The sequence below is a fragment of the Cyanistes caeruleus genome, chromosome Z, assembly GCF_971803275.1.
Source record: "Cyanistes caeruleus chromosome Z, bCyaCae1.hap1.1, whole genome shotgun sequence".
Taxonomy (NCBI): Eukaryota; Metazoa; Chordata; class Aves; order Passeriformes; family Paridae; genus Cyanistes; species Cyanistes caeruleus.
In genome coordinates, this window is record NC_141732.1 from 43,957,043 (window position 1) to 43,976,780 (window position 19,738).

Below are 19,738 nucleotides of genomic sequence, written 5' to 3' on the forward strand. Positions count from 1 at the left end.
TTGTTTCTATTCACTGGAACTGGGATAGGCTAAGAAGGTTAGTATAACCCTTAACTCCTCCTGGACATAAACAATAAGAAATCCTCAATTCCATTCAAATATTTTTTATATAACTAAACACTTCAAATAAAGCTACAAAAGTCACAAAATTTACAAAAGATGATGGACAACCCCAAATTTATGTTTAATATTACTGTTTCTATTTAACACATAAAACCAAACCAATATTAATAATCAGTTGAAGTTATTTTAAAATTAAACTTCACCACAGTCCTTTTGCACATTAATACACAATTTTTTTCAAGGCCGAGTACTGAACAGCACCATTGTTTTGGCGCCCATTAGAAGAGGTTGTTGAGTAAATGAGCCATCAAAAGCCTTATCCTATTCACTCATCTTTACAAACTACATCAACTGCACTCAGATTGTTTACTTCTTTCTAAATTTGGCATTTTCAAAATAAAGCAGCAGCAAAAGGCTCAATCCAAAAACATGCTTCTGCAAAAAGCATGTTATGCTGCACAAGCAATATGCTATTTCTAAGGCATATTTAGCATATTATTTTGCTTTGACAAGATATATGTGACTTGGACTCCTTCAGCTGAATTTTAACATAGAGAGTTAGTAGATGAATAAGCTTAATTAAAAATTTATATGATTGGTAAAAATCTCTCCCACATTCACTAGCCATTTTGGATCAACTATGGAAATAGCCTCCAGAATAAACCATGACCATTTCTTGCTTACAGTTAGTCTCAAATAATCAAGTCTCTCTCAGCAAGAACTGGAAACCAAGAACTTTAGCAGACTAAAGAAAGTTAAAAATTCAGCTAGTAAAACATGAAATTCATTCTTCCAGGTCTTCACATTTAAAACAAATCCTTAATTTACAACACTAACATGGATATCATTAGCACAATCAAAATCCTACTGAGATACATGGTGTCCTGTCTTTCATGCCTGCATCCTCAGACCAGTGAAAAACCGTTCTTCAAGAAGCATGCTGAAAGTTAGGAGCATCTCAGCACAAATTACCTCTTCATCATGTTTGATCCCACTCTAAAAGTGGACTATTACTCTATTGATGTAGAACATGCTTCAGACTTATATGCATTCACCTTGGGTAGGCATATGGATTATAGGTGAGGGGATTTTTTTTAAATTTAATTTGCTTTTTTTTTTTTTTTTTCCAGAGCATTTGTTCAAGTGATGCAATAAGCAGAGAATCAGTTTAAAGCTCAGTGACTGTACCCCGCCCCATGAAACATCAGGACTGGTATTTAATTCAGTCGTGAAGACATGAAAATGAACATAATACCAGGGCGTGGGCCTTAATCTTTATGCCTCAGTGCACAATATGTGGGCCAAAAGAAGAAACTACACAGTAACGACAGCACTGAAAAAGCCTTTTAAGGATTTGAAAAAGCCTGACAGTGCTTTAAATAGCAATAGTATAGAACAAAAATTGTAATACGATGCATTTGCTTTAATGAGAGCTTCAGTGGAGGAGACAACAATGTTGTGATGTTTTCTAGGCCTCAATTCCATGACTCTTGCAGGAGAAAATAAAAACAACATTGAGGAGGCTAAGTAGATAAGCCATTTCTCCTGTTGTTGATTTTTAAGACTGGTTTGGTGCCATCATTAGCGCATGAACTAATTTCTAATGCAGTTACATCCTGTCTATATATAGTCCCACTTCCTCTAAACTCTTTTTGTGAAGCTTACTCCACCACAGATCTTGGGAAATTCTTAAAGAACACAGCACAGTTTATATTGGTAGACTTACCTTATGTAGGAATATAAAAGGGATGGAAAAAATAAATGTTTTATTTCTAAATGAAAGAATAGCTACAGTTCTATTTACTGTGGATAGAAGCATAAAGGAAAAGCAGGACAGGAAAGAGGATTTGGATTAAAAAAAAAAAAAAAAGATAAAATTGCATAATGTATTAGAGGTAGCTGATACTATGCTAGAAAATGAAGCTGGGTTCATATTAAATAATGAGGGTGTATGAGAACTTCCACAGAACATCCATGAGGTGAACTGTTTTGCTGAATTAAAATGCAGTATTAGGGAACACCAGTAGCTGAAACCATGGCATGTTTCTGTAATGAGTCCCTTTAAGGAAGAACTCCAGAGAAAAAAGGGGAGAGGAGCAGTGAGCACAGCAAGCCTGGTTTTTTCAGCTCTTCATTTTCTCCTAAGGATGGGAAAGCAAAAGACCTACCATCTCTCTCCCTACAGCAAACTGAGCTGAAAGGGAAAATTGAAATACTGACCATATTTTTATGGTCTGTGGCCTGAGATGTAGGAAGAGAATTTAAATATTCACTACTTTTTTTCCCATCAGATAACATAACAGAGCACTGCTGTTTAAAAAAAAAAAAAAGGGCAACTGTTTATATCACATGGCCAAAAAGCCAAAGATACATACAGTCTCATATTCTGAGGTATGGCTATGTAATTATATGCACAAGATCACAACTTCTATTTCTACTCCACATGTGCAAGGTCCACTCAGAGTGCTCTTCCATGTGCTGCAATATGCTTGCATGTACAGTGACTGTTATTACAGCCACTTCATGTATGGTTTTGAAGGTGTGGGAAAAGATCAAACCACAGTGAACATCAATCATTTACAGTAGTGCCTGCAATTCAGTGAGCTAGTCCACCTTGAGCCTGCCCACAGATTATTTAGAAAGGCCAAGGGGGAATCTTTAGAGCAACTGAAGGTGCAACCATCTTGAGCGCTGATATTCCTAGCAGTGTAGGTGCCCAGCCACCACCTAGACAAATGGCAATTGGACACCAAAAATGCCCGTTAAGATCTGAGACCTCATCCATCCTGCCTCTGGGTTACTTGTTTTCTCTCCAGTTCCCTCTAGTGTCCTAAAAACATCGTATTGCCATGAACTCACTTGACTGCACTATCAATTCCACTAGATTCCACACAAGCATCCTCCACGTCCTTGAACACACTGCCTAGTTCCATTCATATGCAGTACAGCAAGTTACACAGTTACTGAATGGCACACAGTGCTTTTCAGGATAAGAACTGAGGCTTGGGAAAACTTCAGAAACAGCAACTTTTCATTAGCCTTGGCTGGCAGGGAGGATGGTTACTCAAAAGAAGATTTACAGAGCACTGGCATGACCTGAGTTCAGAAGCAATAAACAAGAAAAAAATGTTCAAGAAAAACATTATTTTATAAGTAATATTGAAAACAGTCATTCAGAGAAAATAAAGTTCTATAAAAACCTTCCTCCAAAATAGTTAAACTGGCCAAAAGCACTATTTCACCACTTTCATCAATTTGCAATTGCTAGCATAAAAAAAAACAAAGCACTGCACTCACCATCTCCAGGCACTGACATGAAATGAGCATCAACCCGTTTTTCATCCTCTCCATAATCATTCTTTGCCAGTAAGGTATAAGCACCATTGTTCAGGTGTGTAGGATTGTCCAGCTGAAGGCAGCCATGGTATTCACTTTGATTGATAACATGTATTTTAGTACAGATGTATTCAGACTCATTCAGAACAGCTCCTTCATAGAACCACTGCAATGTGGGCTTAGGGTTCCCTTTCACAGTGAATGGAATACACCAGTGGTGGTCCGGGGTCGGAGACTCAATAAATGTGATATTTGGTGCAACTATATTGGAAAAAAGAGTGAAGAGCATCAGAATATTCTGAACATGTCCTTCCTCCCTTCCCTCTCTCCCTCCCTCCCTCTCAAGTTCTCATGGAAGTACTTTTCATTCATCAGTACAAAAGTATGTTACTAGGTGGAATGGTACCTATTTGAAGGATACTCACACAGGAACATACCTTCTCTGTCTAGAGTATTATGCTGAACTGGCCTGAAGCCGCTCTTTAGAAAGAAATAAAACAAGCTAGTTTCAAAGACTGAAAACGTATTAAATCACTTAAAACATGTAAGGTGTCGGTTACTGGTTCACTTAGAAGGAGATATTTAAAGATATTTTATCTTTACTTTGCTGAAAAAATGGTGCACAAGAGTGCTGAAGGAAGGCAATAATATTGAAAATATTTAAAACTGGCCAAAAGCACTGGAAAGGCACTCAGCTAGGAATCCAAATTTACAGATTATTTTCTTAATAGAATCAAAGACTGAATAGATTATTTAATTCTCTAGATTCTTCTCTCAGGGAAAAATAACTCTCTAGTATACATATTCTCATCCTTGTTCAAACTTACTAAATGCCTCAAGTTTACAGACCTCTTCTGTTTCCCTCAAGAGATTATTCCAACACCTTGCCCATTATTTTCCTCTATATTTATTCTTAACTACATTTGATTTCTTCTAGTTATACTCCCTTTTATCACTCATAATAGTGCCAAGCTCAGAATCTCATTTACACTCTTCAAACATTTCTAGTTTATGTTCGTTCCCATAGTTATTACATATCCAATTTCAACCTACAAACCTACATCTGTAGTGGTTTTTCTAGTTTACTCTGTCATAAGCACATGCTGAGCAAAATTTGCCATCTACAAAGTGTTCCACTCCCATCTTCAATTAAATAGAGGGTTGCAACTTGTGAAAACATGCTGTATAGTCCATGTAAAATGAATTCAGCCTGGAGCTCAGATAAGAAACAAGTGGTTCTCTACACTATATGCCCCTTCTCTTTTCCTTGGCCCTGCGAAAAGTGCACTATTCAAAGCCATGACAAATAAATTTACATCTGGCTGTACAAACAATGAACAAAGGAGTTCTTGTTTTAGGCAGTAAGAACATGTGTACATGTGTAGTCTTGTACAGTTCTACCAGCCTTTTGATGCATTCCCATTTTGCAATTCCTAAGACAGTGTGCATGTATGTACATACACACCATTACAAACCTTCCCACACTGACAGTGCCATTCAGTATTCAGGATTTCAGACCTTTACTTACAGATTCTTTTAACTGGAAGACAAAGCAGCCAGAAATACATTTTTTGCAGAATACAGAGCTGAAAAAGATAAATGCAACAACGGCTGACTGGGCTACTCCTAGCATTAACTGCAGTAGATAGTTCACACACCTTAAGAGTTTTCATTTCAACAGCCAGAAGGTCCAAAAAATACCCAGAACAATTCCTGACAATGCAGTTTGGCCTCCAGGTCTGTATGGAGGCCCACATACGTACAGAATACCGTAAGCTCGGCAGAGGCTTGGTCCTCTCCCACAATGTTCTCTGCTACACAGGAAATCTCCAGTCCACTGTCCATTGAAGAAACATTCTTGATGGTGAGTGAGGCAGGGTTCTTATTTGTGTCACTCTAAAAATGATCAGAAAAACATGTATGCATCAATGACAACGTTAAAAACAAAGGAGAGGGAGGGAATTACTGACCACAGCTGAATGGCATTTTTCATTTTCACTTCCTTTCAGCTGTGTCTGTCCACAATTAATCAAAGCCTTATTTTAGTGTCTTATCCAAAAAGACATAAAACACCTACAGAACCAATTCCAACAGTCAGTACAGTGGATTCAAAGCTCCTAAGTCCTGCTACAAATATTGCACTCAGTCATATTTCTGCCCTGTCACTTTCAGTCAGTGGGTTTTTTTACCACTTTATCCCCTCTGCACAAATGGGTTTTTTCCTCTAATCATATACCCTTGCTCATCCCTCTCTCCTACTTTATGACTTATTTCTATGGTCTATCTCTAAAACTATCTCTTCCTGCCTATATGTGTTCAATCCTTGTTTTACTCATCCTTTTCTCTCTTTCCTTTAAATTTATGCTTCACATCTCTCCCACTGCTGTTTTCTGAGCCCTGCTGTATCTTGACATGTTTTCTATCTCCTTCTTAACCAAATTTCTTCTGAAAGCTTTCTTTTCTTAAGAAATCTTCCAAAAGAAACTGCATACCTTCTACTACCTAACCTATTTGCCAAGTACTGTGTTATGTATTTATAAACAAGCTAATAAAGTAAGATTGATGATTCTTGAAAATCTTGATTCTTAGAAAGCTCAGTGTCTATCTACAGCCTTAAATAACATAATGACTATGCAGCTATGTCACACTAGTTAAGCAAATATGGCTGAACTACCCCCACCTCCTCCCCACACAAAAAGCACTAGCAAAGCTAATTGTAACTCTGATGTTAATAAATCAGGCCCTTCACATTATCTCCAAATAATCATTGTTTCCATACTTGAATTTTTCATAAAGAGAGCTGGACTATTTTGTTAAACTGGAAAGGAACCAAAACACACTCCAAAAATAAATAGTAACTATGATAATTTTCACAACTATTTTTGAGATACTTTTGTAACGTACACTGTCAGTGCTAGAGACAGCACAAACAAGTAACCCACTATAATTGTATAACCACAGCAACTTCAGGTGGCAGTCAACAGGAATATGTGGGAATGGTCCTGCATGCAGTCCTGTGCAAACAGAATTTTGAACCTTGAGATGACACCCTAGCTCCACTTGAGTTCCATGTCCCTTCAATCTCAGTGTGACAGTAGGGGAGGCATGTGGAAAAGCAAACACCTCTTCACATATTTTCCTATTTTGCAGTTCTTAGAGCTGAGCAGTGCTCAAAGCTGGACTAAAAGCAGAGGGGCTGTAACACAGGCTCAGGGCTGAAATCTAGAGCAAGAAAAATCCAAACAAACATCAGTCAAACTATCCATCAACACAGAAACTCAGAATGTAAAGGTTAGCTTTGCAGAACCAGAGCCTAGTTTTAACCTCTGCTAATGTCCCTCTTTTAAAAGAGTGGAAAACAGAGGAAACAGTGAGAAAAAAACATACAAGATGAAGAAAATGAAGGCAAAAACTGATACATGGAAGTGAAAGAAAAGAAACCGAAAGCAACACCCATAGAAAAGGATAGTTGGGAATGGGAAATAATGTCTAAAAGGCTCATGCTCTTTGCTGAAAAGACTGCTGTGTTCCCTGGCTAAGGTTGCAGCCAGCCTGTATTATAACCCGCTCTACAATGGCATGATGAAATTATGCCAGGACAGAATACTCATGGAAAACTTGAAGCAAATTGATCATGGCATTTCAAAGATAGGAGGGTTAAAAAAATTAGATGATCTCGCTTTTTGAGATTTGGTTTGGCTCCTAGAATTAAAATTTAAAAAAAAAAAATTTAAAAAGAGGGCAACTTGGCAGAGCTCCCCAATTTAAAACAGCTTGTTTTAATTGTTCTTTAATTCAACTAGTTCTCAAAGACAACTGATGTCTTGATGCCTTTGGGAAGTTTGACAGATCAGAGAAAGTTTTAAAAATACAATTAGAGCTCTGCAGAGCTCTTACTTATGAAAGCTGGGATGAAAGACAGACTACCTGAAGTCTATACAAGTCTGATATAATGAACTTTGGAAAGAAAATGTAACAACTATGAGACCCAAGAGGTCCTATATGCTCCTCACCGCAGGAGGAGTTTTGGAAGTACACTTCCCACACCTTCTATAGACCAAGAAGCTTTAGGCAGTGTGCACCATCATGAATATAGGAAAGCAAATGCCATAAAATTGTAATAAACATGGGTTTTTCCCATTGCGAAACAATAGCAATTTATGAGATCAGCAGCTGCTTATATGGCCCTCCTTTTTCAATATTTCCATCAAAAAGGACTTAAGCAGCACACAGTCTACAAAAAACAAAAAATATAAAGAGGCCAGAAAACAAAATTTATCCAGATAGATGATTTCAATGAGGTAAGATACTCATACATCATTAGAAAAAAAAAACAAACCAGAACAAAATAAATCTGACAGTCTTTTAAGTAAAATCTTCAATGTCAAGGCTTTCTGTTGCTGCTAAGTGTGTTGTAGAAAAATTAAACAAGCCACAAAATATTTACAACCAAATTCCAACACACTGAATTATTAAATGAGAATATAATAAAATTACAGATGCAAAGATTTTTCACAATCAGTATAGACTGAATTTAGTCTTTGTAGGCAGGTATCAGTGATAATAAGAAAGCCCTTGTGTTTCAGTATTCCAATTCACGTTACTTTCAAAAATTTACATTACTCTCATTTACAAGTGAACATCCGTAACACCAGAGTGCAAATGAGAATCTTGAGAAACAAATGTCTGCCATTCCCCAAAAGCTCTGCCACAGTCAGCCTGGATTGAAAGTAAGTGGAAGATAAATGTAATCCCAACATTAAATTTCTACTTCATCTTTTAATACAAAATTAACCAGAGCTGGACATGAAACTTGATTCCATCCTTCAGCAGGTGTCACCTGAATTGTCACATGTTTGAATATAAACCTTACCTCATGGTTTGAAACAAGATTAGTTACCACCCAGGACACATTTGGGGGTGGCCCACCAGTAGTATCACAGTACAGCGTGATGCTCTTCCCTTCCACCACCGTGATGTTGTAATTGCTTAAGTTTGCTGAGGGCAAGTCTATAATAGAAACAACAACACAATAACCCAACGTGTACTTGTATTTGACAGAATAGACACCTTGCAACTCTAAGCAAGCCATATAAATGCAAGCACTACATTAAATATTCACTGTAGACAGTACTATTCAGTCAGGCAGTACAAACAGCATCTTTGGAAATAAAAAACTACAATCTTTAGCTGCTATATATTTTCTGCACCTCCTCTGCTTCACGTCCTAAGAAAACATTACTGCATATGGAAACACACAAACTAGTTAATTATATAGGAATACATGTCAGGTGCACGTACAGTAATTAACTTCAGTTTTCAACTTCCAAATGAAGTTCCTTTACTCCTCCTTTACTCTTTAAAACTGGAAATTGTATCTGTCTCTTTATAACAGCTATAAAACAACCTCTAGGTTGCACTGACATTGTGATATTTCCACTGCTCTCCACAACACTAACAGGAAAATCCCATTAGCTCCCAGTATCCCACAGGAGACTGTAGCCCTCTCTCTCATATAGAGACATCACTCAGAGAGTGGGGCAAAACCTAGATCTTAAGCTCAAAGGGAGGAAAACACAGAATGAACAGATTGAACTAGAAAAGGGAAAGGACAGAAGAAAGAGTTAGCAATTGCACAGAGCTTTACTCAAGGCACCTCAGCTGATTTTTCTATTATCCTCAGGAAAGCAGAAAAGCAGTGAGATGGTTAGCACTCATCAGGAAACAAGACCATGTTTTACAAGAATTAGAACTCCCTCTCCATCTTACAGAGCTATAAATCACTCTGTGCCTCATTCTAAGGCACCCAAAACAATGGAATTTCCCAGAGAGTAAATTCATGCTGAATGAAAAACATGAGGAATTATAGAATGACCCTCTCCAAAATAACACTAGTAATATCAGTAGATTTCAGGCATATAGCAACTCACATTTCATATTTATTTATGTAGCAAATAATTATGCACCATTCTAGAAAAAACAACTTTTTTAAAAGATACTAGGTCATCATTTGAAGCTACTACATTCCGTAAAGAGTCTTGGTCTCCTTTATGAGACATTTCACATCAGCTCTTCCAGGCAAATTTTACTTGCAATTTATCATCTCAAATAATCAATCTTATCTGCTGTGCAGGACATTTATGCATGATTTTGCAATGACTTTTCTTTGTCTGAAACAACAGCTCTCTTTGGTTGTGTTTTTTAGTTGAGAGTACGGCAGTTTCATCATGGACTTGCTGGTATAAAAGTTTAGCAGACACTTTTCTTTATGTAAAAGATCCAAAACAAATAAATAACCATCAAATCCCTGTGAACAAATTCAATGTTTGCTGGAGGTTCAACAGAAGCTAGATGTATTGGAAACCTCCCTTAAATTAGTTCAATAAAAAATAACTGAGTGGAAGCAATGCAGAAAAGAAGATGAATAATTTTCCAGACAATGCTTTCCTGCCTAATAAGATTTGAAGATCAGCACAAGTATACAATAACTGCTCAGGCAATTCTCACAGTGTTTCAAGTGGTATGGTAATATGATTCCCATTATAGGCATCATGGATTTCTTTTATTATGTTCACTATATAAATCATGTGTTGAAGTTTATTGAGACAGAGCTGGAGAGTTTGTATGTCTTGATGCAGTAATCTGTTAGCGAAGGTAGCCATCTGCTCTAGCCTGCTGTGAATTCAGACCTCATCAGTGTCTGTCAACTAGCTGAGCAGGAAACAAAACTAATCTTAGGGAACATTTGGATATTAATTATGCTAGTTAGGGAACAAGCATGAGAACCAATGAGGTAATTTGCTTCATAAAGTTACACTTTCACAACACCTCTAAATACTATTCCAATTACTCTTGCCAGACCTGAACACGCAAAGAGAATAAAGGTCCCCACTCTTCTTAGCCCTAGCACTTGGGAGGAGGCCTACATGATAGATTAGCATTTCATTGTGCAAACTGGCGCAGTTCCTACTAACACATCATTCCATGTGAAACCTCTCATGCAAGCAAAAATAAAAACAACTTTTTTCCCTTAGAGCTCTCCTTTAAATAGCTGTTAAGTTTTGGGACAACTTCTTCCTGCAGTGTGTTTATTTATAGGATAAGCAACTGGAGTTTAATTCCTCTGGTACTGGCTCTGGTTCCCACCCAGAACTAGAACTAGTTCTGTTCATTTGCAGAAGTCTTCACATGTCATATTGGTGTTACATCTCACTAATGGAAACAGCTACATCATGCTGCATCCTGCCAGAAGGCTATAAAGTAACAGTGCTTATTATATGTTATGTATTATATGTTCATAAAGTTACACTAAAAACCAGTTGCAAGGTTCTTGAATCTAAAAAGGTACAAATGGAATGGAATGGAATGGAATGGAATGGAATGGGAGTTAGAATTTGAGATAGAATAGATTAGAAATCGCACTATTGTGTGTTATTTTACTCTTTTTACAGTCATAAGATGGGTGGAAACCCAAGAATTGTCTTAGGATTCATTTTTCTGGTTAGATGTATTGAGATTTAACTGCAGGCTAATTTTGCTTTTATTTCCAGGGGCACCCAGACTGCTCAACAGCAGAATCCACACAAGTTGAGATGTGGCTCTATTTGTGAAAATAAAGACAATCACATAAGGCCTCATCTACACGTGTGATACACGTCTTTCACCAGCAAAGCAATGACACTAAGCAGCAAAACCTGTATTGAACAATAACTGAATGTTAAAAAAACATGATGGACCTTGACATACACGAATGCTCAGTTTGTATGCCCAGTGTAGTGTGAGACCATTTACATTGATCAGTAACACTTTGACTCTTACAGAACTACAGAGATACCCAACCACACTTCCTTTACTCCCTAGTTAATTTGGTTAAATACAGTGTTTTAGATAGTTATCGCTTTTGTGTATAGGGTACTTTTGTAAACAGTAGTTGATACAAACTACCAGGTAGCATACTCAAATACTTTTGTATGTTGCCAGCAGAGTGAGATTAGACTGGAGCATAAGGGCCTGTACAAGGTAGACATGACATCATCGTTCTACAAGTTTCATCTTGGTATCTGTCAGATTACTCCATGCCACAAAGCTCAAAACACAATCTCTATTCCAAACTTTGACAGCATTAATTATTATGAGTCTGGATATCAGCAATAACCCTGGTAGTACCTGATCGATGTTTCAAGTTTGCTATATTCTTGGCCTTAACCTTCTGCAGTAATGTGTTGTGTACAGGCTGTAGACACAAGCCACTCCCTTTTATGAGTTCTGGAATTTCCCACAGACATTGAAATTTACTGAGTACTCTCCTATTCTGGTGGAACAGAGTAAAGAGAGTTTCTGAATGATCTCTTTAAGACCACCTTGTTTCATTTTGTTTTTAAATTCCTCTTCCTTTTCAATAGTCTATTCAAAGCTTTCAACCTCTACAAAAATGGAGAATAGAACCTACTACTGAGAAATTAAAACTGCAATGTAGAGAGTAACACAGTTTGAGAGATTAAATCATACACTAAAATCCATATGTTTCCATTATGCGCTGGTACATAATAGCTACCTGCTTCCACTGCATACAGAATCTATTTTTTCATATTCAGTGTGATTACACTTTATTCCCAGGAATAGGCAGATCTGGATTAGAATAAGCAGTTACTTCCCTCGCCCCAGCATAACTAGACAGAACTAGAGACAAGCAAGAGGAACTCATGTATATCAGCTGAGTCTCTCCAAATATCATTGCACGTTTTAGGAGAAACAAACACTCTTTAAAGTAGGGTTTGGGGGAGGGGGGGCATTTACCTCCACAGACCATCATTAGGGCAAAAGGATGGCCTGAAGCCATCAGACAGTGGAACTGTCAAGCACCACTAGGGAATGACTCACATCTTCACAGCACACGGCTGGGACTTCAGCAGCCACAAAACCAACACTTTGGATGCCATTTTCAAAGGTTACTACCACATTTGGCTACACAGCTGTCAATGGAAATTAAGAAAATGAATATGCCTGTACTCCTAGAGGGCTTTCTAAGTCTTCATGCTGCTACTTATAACTTTCTACAGAAAACCTGAACTGGCCTCCCTAAGCCAGATTGTCACTACATGTCAAAGGAAGGATATGATCTAATAGAGAAATAAAAACTCTAGTCTGTAATTCAACTTTTAGCATCAAGAACTTTAGTCAGTATACTAAAGGAACATTTAAAAGAAGGCAGTCTTAAACCAGAACAAGCAAATCCACCATTACACCGAAGATACTGTATCACTATCTGCAGTTATAATTTTTTTTTTTACAAAATTAATACTAGGTTCACTTTTTCTGATTCAGCTTTCACCAGCTCAGTTCTAGGATTTTTTTCAGTTGTTCAAAAAATTTAAAAATTCTATTATTATGGTAAATTAGCGTAATACTTAAGAAATTACATGATGAAAAAATTAGTACCTGAGAGAATACTATAAATTCAATATTGCATTCACTTATGCCATCCTTTGCACACTAAGCCCCTGATTTTCACTGGCCTCTCAACAAACTCCCAGGAGTCTAGATCACTAAACAGTTTTCAATATGGCCCATGTCATCTCCTTTTTGCTTGGCATGCTTTTGGAAGTCAATTTGTTGTGCAATAAGAACAAAAAGCTACCAAATAAAAATGACAATTTTTTCTGCGTCTGATTTTAAACCAGGTAATTTTAATCATCACCTGAAATTCTTAACAATCTTTTTAATAAATATATTAGACACGGAATGATTAAAACAATACTGAGGCAGAAACCGTCTATCAAACTGAACCATTCAAGGCAGCCTACCAGAACCACTGATTTATAAACATCCACTGCTGTTCTCAGGGCACAGTGATTCAAATCAGTCTACTTTCCTCACTAAGGTTCCAATACAGTCTAGGATTCTTGGTTCTCCTGGTTTGGCTTTTTCACTCTAGGGACAAAACATACAACTAATTATATGACTAGAGTACAACCTGGTAACAGCCACTACTTACACTGTCTGGAGCCTGAAAACAGGATGGTTGACAATGCAATTTGTCATGAATTGTCACATGGATCTGCAACTTTCAGAGGTCTTACTGGCTTAAAACTGGTTGTATCAATGTAAGGAAAACAGGATATGATGATACAATACTCCTCGTATCATTCTACTGAAATTGTGCCTTGTTTGAAAATGCACTAATGTTTACAAATTCCAGAGGTCTTTTCCTATGTGCTTTCAATGGTTTAAAAAAAAAAAAAACAAAACAGTGAGAAATTTTCTAGAAATTCTAGCTACAAAGGTAAGAGCTGTTGGATATGTGATTCACCTCTTGGGTTTCACTTAACAAAAGCCTGCAGCCAACAAGCTCTGAGCCAAATTTCCAGCCTGGCTGGCTTCAAAGTACTATAAAAAGGATTCCCCAAAAATTTACAAGCAAAGCATGAATGAAAGAAACACAAGTAATTGTTTCCATTTCCTGTTGTATCACAACCACAGAATCAAAATGCTCAGTATGTAAAAAATTGCAGAAATCTCAGAATTTGTAACAAGATGACAAGCACATATTTAATGAAGATTTAAAAAATATGTTGGGCAAATAATATACAAAATTAGTGGAAATAAAGAACATTAAATACAACTTTTCATGTTTCTTTTATCTTCTAGAGCCCAAATATCTCTGGTTTTTTTCTTAAGTTCTACCATCCCTTTACTCTCCAGTCTTCATTTCATTATATTAATCACCATGCACTACTCTTCATCACTTCACTAAGATTTTGCCATCACGAACAACAGAACTTGGAATTTCCAATGGGTTAAAATGGAAAGTAAAGGCATTAATCTTAGAGGTATAAGAGGAAAATATCAAAATGAATCTGGGATTATGACCCATTTCTCCAAATTTCCATACTCCGCCCACTGTGTGTGAATGCAAATTTGAAAAACCTGCCCTGAATCAAAATCTTTTCAAATCTTCAGGAGAACATATAGCCACTGAATAAAGCACTGAATCACCACTGGATAGACATACACTTGCCATGTGGTACAGCAAATATTGATGGGTGTTTTCCACAATGATCAAATGTACCAATGGTGCTTTGCACAGGTCTGGCAGAATGTATTTCTGTCAGAAGGCAGAATGAAAGATATGGCAGCTCACTGAGACACACAAATATTTTAAAATACTAAATGAAATCAGCCTCCTCTCATGGCATGCCTCATTGCAACTTTCAACCACGAGTCTTGACAGAAAACAACTAAACAAGTACAGTCTCCACCAGATGATGAGTCTACTTTAAAGTATGCTTTCCCAGATCAAATGTAGTCTTACTTTGCCTTTAAACACTCCATCACTCCATACTTAACTAAAATTTTCCCTAGAAGCAAACTTCTTTACATAGAGCCAGCACATGCCACAGCAAAGACCACAAGACTTGCTAACTCATCTTCACAGCCACAGTGACAAGCACTGTCTCCACAGAACTGTCACGCCATCCAGGGCTTCAAATGCCATCATGAATGCAGTGCAGCCAAAAAGCACCAACAGATGTGCACCCATACAAATTCATTTGGACCCAAAGTTGCCATCTGCAGTCAACCTCTACAGAAGCTCTGACGATTGCTGCTGGTATTTCAAACCACATGAAGGGCTTACATTTCCAGGGCTTACATCAGCTCCTTAACTTCTGCCCAAGACCTTTCCTTCAAAAACCTTAGGGGTGGTCTGGATTCTATTAGGAAGGTGCTGAATAAAATAGGAGCTTGCATATTATTACCTAGTCCCCAGTAAAAATATAAACTGCAAGAATTTTGAGATGAAATATTTTTACAGGAGCTATCAATCTTATCAACAGTTTGCTTGCTAGCAGTATCATGAAGGTATCCAACCATGTTTTCTGAATGGCTAAGGAAATTAAATTACATCTGTAGAAATTTTTCTAATGTGGTATTTAAGCTTCAGTTGATCCACAACAGCTTTCAAAAGAAAACCAAAGACAGGTAGTGCCATTGGGCTGAATATGTCAGCCACAAGCTTAAGAGATGAACTGAGAGTTATACTACCTTTGAAGAATAAGTTAATGAGGCCCAAACCAGCTTATGCAAACCTCTAACAAATGGCTTCTTATTCACTAAGTGTAGGTAATGCATCTGCAATTCCTGTGTGGCTATCTGCAGAATTTCATGTGTGTCCAGAAAATACTCAAAACAATGCTGATCTGCCTAATGTTGCAGCATGAAAAACATGTGATCCTGAAACAAGAACATTTTTAGAGAACAACATAAAAAAGTAAACTGATGGGTTTCACTTTTGGTACCAAGTATACCATACACCAAGTATATTACTGAAGGGATGCCTTGAAGACAGGATTCCCCTTTTAAAGAAAACAGCACTTTCTTTAGACTTCAGGATAGAGTTATCAAGTCACCAGTCTTCGCTAGACAGAGCAAAGTAAGAACATCACCAGAAAAGAGTCAAGGAGCTGTTCTTAGCAGATCAGTACTCCGCACTTACACAGATGCATCAAGTCAGGCACAGAGAGTACCTCTGTAAACCTGCACAATGTCTTGAGTTCAGAGACACTTCTTTTGCTTGGATAATGCTTTATTTCTTCCTATTTCTAATCTGTTTTGTATTACAAATTTACTTTGCTGACATTAAAGCAGAACTTAAATCAGAAATATCAAACAAAAATCAGCTTTTTGTTTTAATATGAGACATTCACATGCCACATGTGGCTCAACTATCATCATTCACAATCCCTGATTTACGTAGATGGTCATGTCTAAACATCTGTAGGAAAGTTGATATTTGATTCACAAATTGATAAATACTGCATGTTCAGAAGAAAGTTATATATGTATCTTTAAAAATGAGATTCTCATTGCCTTTTCAAACTCCATAATTTTTGGTTATTTCCACTTAAAAGCGAGAAAATTCTTTTAATTAAGTTTGGAAAATTTTAACTCAACTTGAGAGCAGCAGTGAAACCCCATTACTGTCAAAGACTCACAAAAAATGAAGTTTTTCACATAGCCCACAATCATAGACAAGAATTAAAACTCTTACAGAGAAAATAAGAACAGTTTGCCACCACATATCATGCACCACATCTAGTTCTTGTGCCAAAATAAACAACACAGGCTAGAGAATCCATGAATATTCTGAAATGTAAACACTGAGAACATTCAAGGCTTTTTTTAAACCCAATTCTGCCTGTAATATTCTCCTTCTAATAGTCTTATCGGTGAAATCTGGCTGATAGTGGAAAAAAATGTCAACACCCACTGGATTATGCCTTTGCTTGTGGTTTTAGATTGCATTTTACTGTGATTGCCTAAGATCTAATGCTTATTTTATTGGCTCGGTAATGCTACAGATCTTTTCTGTAAATTCAAAGAAGAAAATGTGTCAATCCTTCAGTTTGCCTTTCTTCCTCCTTAGGATTTATACCCACCTGCTTCCAGTCTCATATCACCACTTATTTACCTCAAGCACAAAAAACAAAATCACTAGAAACAGGTTTAAATGAAGCTAGACCCAACAAGCAAGAAATGGGCAAGCAGTTACTTCAGTTTGAAATTCTACATTACAACAAGTCCTACATTTTTTCAGTTGTACACAAGTATCTTAGTACACAATAAGAGCAACACCGTGGTACTTTGTGTGCAGGAGAAGAGATAGGCATAGAACGTGAGCATTCATTAAATCACATAGCTCCTAGACCAAGCAACAGTTCTGCTGACTGGCTGCACTACACTACACTACACCAACATACTTTGGTGATAGCTAAAGCAAATTAGCACAGGGAACTAACCTGTAACATTGTTCAGTGGATTGTAGCAAGTATACATTACCAGTGACAAGAAAGAAGACTCCTAAAGAATATATGCTAAAAAACCATCCAAAGCCAGCACAGTAAGCAAAACTGAAAGATTCAGCACCACATCTCCATATACAAAGCTAAATTGGCCAGGTAAGGCAAAATGCCATTAACCAGACATGGAAATACCAAATCTGCACAAGACTGAAGAGACAGCTGTAGAATCCACGCTTTTTCCCAAAACACAGTAAGAAAAATATTTCTTTCAGTATCACCGAAATAATGGCTCAGTAACTGAATGTCTACCAGAGGGAGAAAGCAACACACCAACAAAGAGTCCCAAGGATGTAGTCCTGCCTCCCTGGCATTCAGTGAGTTCCATGTGATCTGCAGCCTTTTGAGTGACCCTACCCAAGGCACAGAATATGCCTCACTTCCAACGACTTAAGAAACTGGTGATAATAGACACCAGAGCTTAGAAGCATTAATAAGAATAAAGTGTTTATTCATTTAGTTCTCTATTGATTTTCTAATGCTATTTATCAGATGAAAACAAAAGAAGATGTCCCAGGTGGTGTGCTGTTCATGCTGTACAGAAAATTGGCAAATGCTCTGAGAATAGCAAAACTGAAAACCACCATCTCTGTACACAGAAGGCTCTACTATTGTGATAGATGCAACTTGAAAATCTTTGACACAGTAATTACATGTGATCCTAAAACCTAGAAAAATTTGACAAGTTTCATCATATCTACATACATTTCAAATGTAGTTGGAAAAAAATTACCAATTTGCACTTTTTATACTGCAGATGGAAAGGATCCTCTAGATAGTGAGTGTACCTGGCTTTAAACATCAATAAAATTAATCACAAAGTTGATGACATCTAAGTGATAGTCAATATTTAATCAGCACATTAAATTCAACAAGGAGATGAGATTAAACAATTTCATTAGCAGAAAAAATTAGAAAATCAGAGAAAATGTTTTGCTAAAAATGCAGATGCCTACATGCCTAAATATTTCTCTTCACAGCAAAGGAAGCTAAAAAGTATCACGGTTTTTACAGGAAAAAAAAAGTTCAATATGTCAAAAGCTGAATTCCTCTTCTGTTTTGGTTCTACATATTAGTTTCTCAAAAGGTTCTGGAAATGAAAGATACCATCTTCATCAGTGGTTTTGTTTTGAAGCTAAGGCTTCTCCTTTAAAATACAGAAAAATGTCTGCAAAGATACTGAAACCAACAGCCATGCAGTGGATTTTTAAGCTATCTTCCAGAACACATTCCATCAATATGGTCATTGCTCTTCACCAGGGATTCTCTACTCTGTGTCTAGGAAAATAAAGTGTTGTTATCTTTATTAAAAATCTATATCTTGAATTGGTTCATTTTGAAAAAGTAAATTAAGAGGAAACAGCTGCTAAAAGAAAAGGGGGGAAAAAGGGAGGAAAAATGATGTCAAATTTAGTGAAATTTGGGCCCTGTAAATATCAATGATTTGTAGGCATGTACTGGCATCCACTCAGATCTTCAATACAATGCATGTTTTCCATATGCAAATTACACATACTGCTAATTCCAATATAAACATTGTATATACTCACCTTTCCTCCTCCTTTTCCTTTTCTAGTTGTAAGTACCACCTTCCCTTGTCATGACAAGTATTTTAGTCAAGATATGCCCACAGGATGCATGCATGTGTACAGACCTATGCACCTAAACAGCATCCAGGGCCCACAGACAAGCCTGTTTTGGCTGCAGATGGTTAAGAAATCAAGGGAAATAACTAACCTTTCACAGGTTTAATTTTGAGTATTTAAAATCTAAAGTTTTCAAAGGAAAATCCTAGCAACCTGGTAACTTCTAGAGGTGCCAGCCAAGAATGTTCTAAATGTGCTGGAGTTTCTCTTTTGCAGTAATTGATCTCAGTCCAACAGCTGACCTCTCTACACCCAGCACATTAATCTACCTTCTAGTCCATCCAGCTGGAGCAGAAAGTTGGATCCATTTAGCTCAGCTAGGTACTCTATCTCCCATTTCAGGTAAGTCAGATCCTGGAGCACACAAGACCAACTCCACAGCTCACAAGACTCCCTGTCTTCTTCTTTTTTGATTGCATGAGACACTAACACCATTTCTGCCACCACACCTGGCCCCAGAAAGAAGCTGAGCACAACATCAACAATGATATGAGGCCACAAAACACACAAATGACACTAAATGCTGCACTTGCTGGGCCTGCAGTGGTCCCCACCATGGCTGTTCTTTGCTGGCAGCTGCAATCAGAGAATGTTACAGCCTGCGCACAAGGCAGTGAAGAAAAGGACACTCAATGGACAACGACAGAAGGATAAAAGGTGTAATTTCTCCTACTGGTCACATTCACTTGCAGCTTTTCCCACTCAAATCAGCTCTCCATGAAGATCCCCTTGCTCCCTTTCCTTCCTGCCTGCCGTTTCCCACTCTGCTTCCAGAGTCCAGCAGATGTGACATGTTGGAAACACCCCATTTCTGCCCCTCATACACAGAGGAGGAGA

At 37.4% G+C, this 19,738-nt stretch overlaps 1 protein-coding gene across 3 annotated transcripts in view; it reads right to left on the minus strand.

Moving 5' to 3' along the window:
- NTRK2 (neurotrophic receptor tyrosine kinase 2) overlaps positions 1-19,738 on the minus strand; it is a 194,677-nt gene that overhangs the window by 145,425 nt on the left and 29,514 nt on the right. For all 3 annotated transcript variants that reach the window (XM_086866656.1, XM_086866658.1, XM_086866657.1), the window contains exons 6-8: positions 8,273-8,409; positions 5,163-5,295; positions 3,361-3,660 (exon numbers count right to left, since the gene is read on the minus strand). In XM_086866656.1, the coding sequence (XP_086722782.1) occupies positions 3,361-3,660; positions 5,163-5,295; positions 8,273-8,409 (570 nt within the window). The remainder of the gene's footprint in view (positions 1-3,360; positions 3,661-5,162; positions 5,296-8,272; positions 8,410-19,738) is intronic.